General features: G+C 32.7%; 1 protein-coding gene across 1 annotated transcript; it reads left to right on the top strand.

Moving 5' to 3' along the window:
• Window positions 1-1620: 1620 nt before the first annotated feature.
• On the top strand, window positions 1621-2588 carry LOC134837826 (chymotrypsin-1-like). Its single transcript, XM_063853216.1, has 3 exons — window positions 1621-1839; window positions 1888-1964; window positions 2018-2588. The coding sequence occupies exons 1-3, from the start codon at window positions 1621-1623 to the stop codon at window positions 2586-2588; spliced, it is 867 nt and encodes a 288-aa protein (XP_063709286.1).
• Window positions 2589-7986: the final 5398 nt, after the last annotated feature.

Genomic DNA, 7986 nt, shown 5'->3' with positions numbered 1-7986 from the left:
TAAAAACTAATTTTCATTTGGGGCGAAAAAGCCATTGGAGAATCCGCCGGCATAAAAAACCCATTTATTCATAGTGTTTCGTCATCCTTCTCAGAGTAAAGGTCCTGCATCCTTCTTGCGACGGCTACCGGAAACAAAAATACACAAAATTAACAAAGATTTTAAATTTTCATATATTTTTTTGATATTTTTATTTAAAAACTATTAGGCACTTTAGTATAAAAAAATGTTTAAAAACACAAGTTAAAATTGTAAAAAAAGTATTCTCTTAGTTATCTAAAAAAAACTTCGTTTCATTTAATTCTCAACGATTTTTTTCGTTTAGCATTTTCTACATTACGGTAATTATGTAATTTTCAAGTAACTTTCAAAAAATCTGCAAAATTAAAAAAAAAAAATACAAAAACTTACCATCCCGCCCCGAAGCACATTAGAACATCGAAAGATTATTGCAAAACTACTCAAATCCTTGTAACATTACCTTTTTGTTATTAATGACACTCTACTTGTTCGGGTATATTGCGTGCATGCCTCTGAAAAAAAAGGAAACAGATACAGACAGAAGTCATGCCTGTTTTATTTTATTCAATTATACCTACGACGACGACGAATATCTGGCATTTATATCAGAACAAAGGTACTTTTTTAATTTGTGGCAAATACAAAATTCTCAATTTATCCTTTTATTCTTATGCCAAACTTTTTTTTTGTCTTTTATCTCCTCCGGGCACACAAATCGACAATCCAACAGATGTAAGTGCAGGCAATCACTCTGAATAATCGCATTCAAAAGTCACTTCTCTCACTTTAGTTCCATGCACTTTCAGAGGGAACGGATTTTTTAATCACCCCGCGGCAATAATGAGAAAAATGTTGTGTGATACACATGTGATATGATGACATTCGAGTGCGTTATTATACTTTTTTTTTTGAAAATGAAAATCATCATAATTATAATAAAAGGATTTGTTATAAATTTGTAGGAGTGGATGTAATTATTTGTAGTGTATTGAGTAAAATTATGAACATGTGGATGTTTTAAGTACATCAGACACTCCTTTATTGAGTTTTTTTTTCATTCTTCTTTTCGTCTTGCGTTTATTGTTGTAACACAACAATGCCTTGAATAATCACACGTAACTATAGCGCCAGCAATTTACCGACCTTGACTCATAAATTTCTTCAGCAACATTTGTAATTTGTCACAAGTTTCGGTATCATATTCACTTTCAACCTAATTTATGCACATTTTTGGCGTATAATCGTTAATCAAGCAGAAATTTTACGTTTGTCGTGTCATTTTTGTGTATAAACGAGACACCGGAGGCATTAGACCGAAACGCATGAAACCATTAAACGCACTATAAATCATGCAACTTCTGGTCTCCGTGAACACTGTGAAGCAATTTTAGTAAGTTATTTTCAACTTTTTGCAATTTTTCGAGTAATTTCTGCTTGAAATTGTCTTTCAGTGTGCCATTCTATGCAGTTTATCACATAATCATTATAAATTGTTGGTTAAAATTACCGAATTTGAATTCGATAACTAAATTCATGATGCAGATCAGTTACTTATTGACAGTTGTCGCAGCAGGATCTAATTAAAAAATTCAATTCAAAATGAATCAAATTTACTTACATTTTTTGGTTTTTATGGTTCCGTGTTTGAGTTTGACGATTTACAACATTCCAGTTCAACGTGTCGTACAATATACGCCTACTTTGCCAGCCTTGGCAAAGAATATCGCTGCACTCAATAAGAATCAACATGAATGGGCAACGAGAATTGTTGGCGGAGAAGATAGCAGTCACATTGTTCCGTATCAGGTTTCGTTGCAAGTGAGACGGAGAAGTCGCAAAGCTTCGAGTTACGATGATGACGATGAGGTTCGTTACCAACACAATTGCGGAGGATCGATTATCACGAACAAATGGGTGTTAACTGCAGCACATTGTGTTGTACAGTAAGTTCTTTACGTTAAATTTTGATAAAATTTTCAATGAAATCCGTTTTCAGCTTCTATCCTGAACGCTTATCAGTTGTCGTTGGTACAATAAATCGCTCAAAAGGCGGCGTTCGTCACATGATCAAGAACGTAATTGTGCACGAGGATTACATTGAGCTCAAACAGCACGATATCGCATTGTTGGAAACTGAAACAAAGATCAAGTTCAATCACAATGTTCAACCGATACCTCTTGATACGGGTCATGTTGGGGGAAATGTTGAATGTACATTAACGGGATGGGGATATACCTTTCCCGTGAGAGGCGGATCCTTGCCAGACCATTTACAGGTCATTCAAGTTCCAACAATCACGAATCGACAATGTAAAAGAGTTATGCGAGGCGTTACTCGAGGAGAAATATGCACGAGAAAAGGTCATTTAGAGTCAGCTTGTGGCGGAGATTCAGGAGGCCCGTTAGCTTGTAACGGAAAACTTACGGGAATTGTGTCTTATGGCACGAGAATTTGTGGCTCAGGTGCTCCAGATGTGTTCACAAGAGTTTCAACGCATCTCGATTGGATTCATTCGAACATGAAATCCGATTCGAATGACAAAGATGATGATGATGATGGGTATTAGTAGATAAGTCGATTTGAAATAAAGTTCAAACTTCAAAATAAGATTTTGACTTAAAAGGTTCTATTCCGCTATATTATTTCTCACGATAAACACTCAAAAAATCATTATAAGCAGCGGTGCGTAAATGAACAATTACTCCTTCACGTGGGCACGGCATATTGCCAACAATTCCTCGAAGCTTATTTTCACAAATCAATGGACCTCCCAAAAAATTATTACACATAACTTCATTGGTTTTACTGCACAACTCATTTTGCGTCAAATACGGTTCTCGTCCCTGACATCTTTCATTCGAAATGGTCTCTGTTGCAACTGGTTTTAATCTTCATTGTTTCTACTGAACTTGAATTCATGCGATAGAAAAGTACAGTTTTCATTTTCTCCAACAAATTTGTCGTCAAATTCAATGGGTGATGTATCCTCGTCAAATTCAAATTCATCCTGAAGTTGAAGTACTTCAAGACCGTATCCTGTTGGACCAAGTGGAGAAGCATGAATCATATTTACTCGATGTCTCTTTCTACTGCCGCCAGCTTCAGATCCCGAAACGACAGATACTTGAAACGGCAAAAGTTCTCTTGCACAAAAACTTCTTGTTACCACGTACTTTTTACCGATGATTGTTCCGTCACAAAATCTTCCGAAATTGTTGTTAGAAAAGGTTTGAATTGTTACAAAGTATGGAAAAGGATTTTTAGTTGAAACTTTGAATATGAAAAATGTGAATAAAAATAAAACTTTAAACATGATGGTAATTCAGCTTATTCAAAAGCTGAACTGAAAGTAACCAACTGCATTTGAAAAACTCATTTTATATGCAAAATTTCTATAGAATTTTTATCAGTATGAACTGCCATGAACTCTTTAGGAACATTCCTTTAATTTGAATATCAGGTGAGATTAATAATGAGCTTTATTGAATTCTTTACATTAATATTTTTTTTGTTGTATTTTTCAGGGTTGGAAATACTTTCAGCCAAAAAAAAAACTAAAAGCTTTTGCTTGGGTAAAAGTCACAATTAAGCTAATTATTGACTTAGAAGTCAAAAGTAAAAGTAAAGAGACTTAATTTTTTAAGTAAAACTTAAAGTCAATGAAGTCAAAATTCAAAACTGAAAACTGAAACAAATGAAAAAATTTAAATTTTTTCATAGAAAATTATTTGAAAAATAAAGTTTTGAATTTTGACTTCATTGACTTAAAGTTTTACTTAAGCAAAAGTAAATTAACTTAATTAGCTTTTACTTTTGACTTTAAAGTCAACTTAATTGTGACTTTTACTTTTAAGCAAAAGCTTTTATGTAGTTTTTTTTGGATTGAAAGTATTTTTATTAACCCTGCTTTTCAGTATTCACAAGTACATCCCGAAATCTAAGTAATTTAATTTGAAAAACCTCAATCCATCAAAAAGTTTCATGATATCAGTCCATTTCGAATGCTTGTAGTAATTACTTGATATGTTTTTCAATCCAATCGTTATACTTGGCAACCCGTGTATAAACATCCGGTAATCCAGATCCGCAAAACATAAATCCATAAGAAACCACACCATGAAGTTTTCCCTTGCAAACCAATGGACCTCCTGAATCGCCGCCACAAGCGCCTTTCAATGGACCCCGATAAGTACAAATTTCACGATCACTCACATTCTCATAGTATTGTTTGCATTCCGTATTATTCATAACCGGCATTTCAACACGTTGCAAATCATCGGGAGTATTTCCGACACGAATTGGATATTCATAACCCCATCCTGTGAGTAAACAATTTTCTTTGGCTTCGATAAATTCCTCGTCATAAGTGATTGGAGCTGTTTTCTCATCAAACTCAAACTCATCTTCGATCTCCATGAGAGCGATATCATGTTGCTTAAGTTCAATGTACTCTTCGTGCATCGTAATTTTCTTCACCAGATGGCGCTGTCCGCCTTTCTTGTTGTTTGTCGATCCCGAATAGATTGAAGCTTGTTGAGGACGCATCTTGTCAACGCAATGAGCTGCTGTAACGACATACTTTTTCGTGATAATTGATCCGCCGCAAATATGAACCCAACTTGTCTTTTGACCATTATTTTGACTGAAGAGATCGTTGAAAAAACCCGCAGTTCGATTGACTTTAACTTGAAGTGAAATTTGATAAGGAACTGTGTCAGATTTTGTTCCGCCAACAATCTTCGTTTGGGAATTGACTTCATTGTCGAAATCGTCGCAGGAAATGCCAACAAAGGCAGTAGTTAGAATTATTAATCCAGTTAGATACATTTTAGTTGTTCAGTAGGAAAAAATGCTCTACAATTAATTGTATCAAGTACAAAACATGAACTAATTAATCCAATCCAAGCACATCGTTTTTATATAGCACAAAAAAAAAAGAATTTAATCAGCTAGCCAATAAGTAATTACAGAGCTGCGAGTCGAGACCACGTGCGGGTGTACGTCGACCTTTCCATCGTATGGAACATATCTAACTCGCATGTGGCAAAGAACTTGAATATACCTGCGCGCCTGAGTTGCATACGCAATTATTTTTCTTTATCATTTTTCTAATTTGCATAATTGGCTTTGCTTTAGAGATAACTGCGAGTCGTTGCAAATACCGGCAAATTTATTGTCTTTTATTACAACTGATTCACTGAAACCACTGTGTTTAGTCACGTAAACAATCTGATGGTAGGAAGTTAAAATATAGCGGTTCCTGAACAAAAAAAAAATTTCCGAGATTTTTTTTAAATAAATCAAATGCCCTTTAAAAAAACCTTAAATGCAACTTAAATACAGAAACGTGCCAAAAACTCGACATCATCGAAATTCAATAATAATTGCCTTTTAACGTTTAAGTAAGTAAAAAAAGAAGCACGAACCAAAAATTATTGCAAAAAAAAAAAAACACTTTAACGCGTGCTCTTTTCATTACTTTTTACTCAATTCACAATTTTTTTTTCTAAAAAAAATATTTTCTTTTTTTTTTATTAAAGAAGGGTTACTCGAGACAAACGTACGTTGATATTTACCCTTTTTGCCATAAATGCTCTCAATATTGTTCCTTAATGTGTTTCAGCATCCTTTGACACAATCCGAAGAGAATTAAGAAGAGGTGAGAGTTGATCATCAGCATCATCCCAAAAGATCGAGGTAAAAGTTTTGATGTCAAGAAAAGGGTGAGAGTACCCTTTTTTTTTTGAAAAACTTGAAATCACAAGGTTACAAAACTGATTATCGATCGATTCCCCTTTGATTCGCCTTTGACATTATTTTGCCGCAAAAAAATTTTTTATTGAAGAAACTTCCTTCCTTTAAGTTGTTCGTTTGTCTCGTTTCGCAAACACCCACATTCCGCAATTTTTTTTTTTATGAAATTTATGTCGTAATATTCGCACGGTTCATAAACTTAGTGGAAATTTGATGTTTTTCTTGTTATAATAGAATGTGACCTTTTAGTCTTATTTCTTTTTATTGCAATTTAAAGGAAAATGTCAAAGTGCGAAAAAAATGTTGGGGATGGAAAATTTTTTAAAAAATTTTCTAGAATCGAATTTTCAGTTATTTTAAGTGAAATAGATAAAAAAAAAAGTCTTAACGAACTTTTTTTTTTATTATTTTAGTAAAATTCCCTTACAGGACAATAAACCAGTTTCGCTCCATTCAATTAAGTAATGTCAAAGGTCTCAAACGTCTTTTTACTCGGTTTCTTCCTTCTTTCATGTCTTTAAATCGACATAGATAGAGACTTAACTGTTTTTTTGCTGTAAAATAATAAAGAACGTTAATTTTCACCCCATTCCTGTTCGAGAACCCTCTCGAAAGGCCTCAATTTCGGATATTTTTCGAAATTGACATTAATACTCTTGAAAGTTCTGTCCAAAGTTATTACGACATTATTGTCTAAACTTTTTAAATTTTTATCCAAAAATCTAATGGTCCATATCGTTCCCCTTTTATTTTTAAAAGAAATTCAATTTTTATTAAAACATTTTTTTCTGTGTGCCAAAAATTGCCAGAATTGTGTTATGAGGCCAAAGAAAAAAATTCTGCAACAATTTTTTTTTATTTTAAATTTTTTTTCATGTTTAAAAGGGAATCGATACAATTTCCAAATATTTTTCTACAACAATTGCAATGAATAAAGCCAATCAAGTGAAGCGTGAATGTCAAAGGTCATAAATGTAAGAATCTTGCATTTTTTTTAAATTTTTGGTAAAAATCCTATAAATCTACTTAAGGCGTGAAATTGCAAACAAATCGCATTTTTTATGAATAAAAATTCGATTACAAGACGTAAATAAATAAAAAGAGGAAGAAAAGTTGCACCCTTGTTAATTTTTGCATGTTCATAGTTCTTCAAAAGTTCATCACATGCAACGACAACAATAACAACAAAAGGTGAAATAATTGGCAAAACATAATTTCAAGTATTTTTTTTCTTTTCAGGAAATTTAAAAAAAAAGAAGAATAAGGAAGAAGAAGAAGAAGGGTCGATCCAATTTTCGATTATTATTCATTTTTTTTTTATTAATTTTAATACAAGCTTTTTAATATTTATTACTTTTTCTTTGTATTCCAGGATTGGACACGATTTGTGACAATTTTTACATATTTTTTTATGGAGATTTTATCACAGTTTTTATTGAAGCAAACATAATTGGATCGCATTGTTCGGCAGTTTTTTTCAGGACAAATCTGGAATTAGAGCAGAATTCCGTTAGATTTTGATAAAAAATGCTGTCAAGGTACGGGAAATTTATAGAGCGTTAATAATTTTTTCTAGATTTTTGTTAAAATTCGTTATTTTTAGCGCCAAGATGTCTTTGAAGCTTCTTTGGAATATCAGAAGGAATAAAAATTTCCAAAAATTATCACAATAGAACTCTTTGGAGATCATAATGATGCCTTGTCAAACCTCTTTCCTTCAAAAATTAAAGTTTTTAGTTAAAATTATTAAATTATAATACAACTTGGAGCTAAAATGAACGCGAAAATTGCCAATCGATGTGAAATTAATTACAAATTTTTGCCCAATAATGCAAAAAATATTTTTTTATAAACCACACCGCATCAAAAGGCAAAAAGAAATCCATTAACAAACACACTTCGAGTCAAACGAGTCAAAAATCCATTAATCACTCGTCAATATGAAGCTCATTACTAATGATGTTTCCGATGATAAAAAATTATGTGCAAATATTTTTCGTGTTACATTGTAAAAAGTGCCCTGCTGCGTAAAGTGCTTTGCTAATCAATAAGCAACAAGAAAAAGAAGAAGACGATGAGACAAGAAATTATCGGGTTCACTACCTTCTTCCGATAATTTGATTAAAAAAGTGTGTAAGTGAGAAAATTATAATGAAAGAGGATAATTTGTCACAATGTCAATCTGATGATTGGTTTTACGGGCAAAGTAC

This window comes from Culicoides brevitarsis, chromosome 1 (genome assembly GCF_036172545.1).
Source record: "Culicoides brevitarsis isolate CSIRO-B50_1 chromosome 1, AGI_CSIRO_Cbre_v1, whole genome shotgun sequence".
Lineage (NCBI taxonomy): Eukaryota > Metazoa > Arthropoda > Insecta > Diptera > Ceratopogonidae > Culicoides > Culicoides brevitarsis.
The sequence above is the reverse complement of the archived record's forward strand: the minus strand, read 5'-3'. Positions and strand labels throughout refer to the sequence as shown.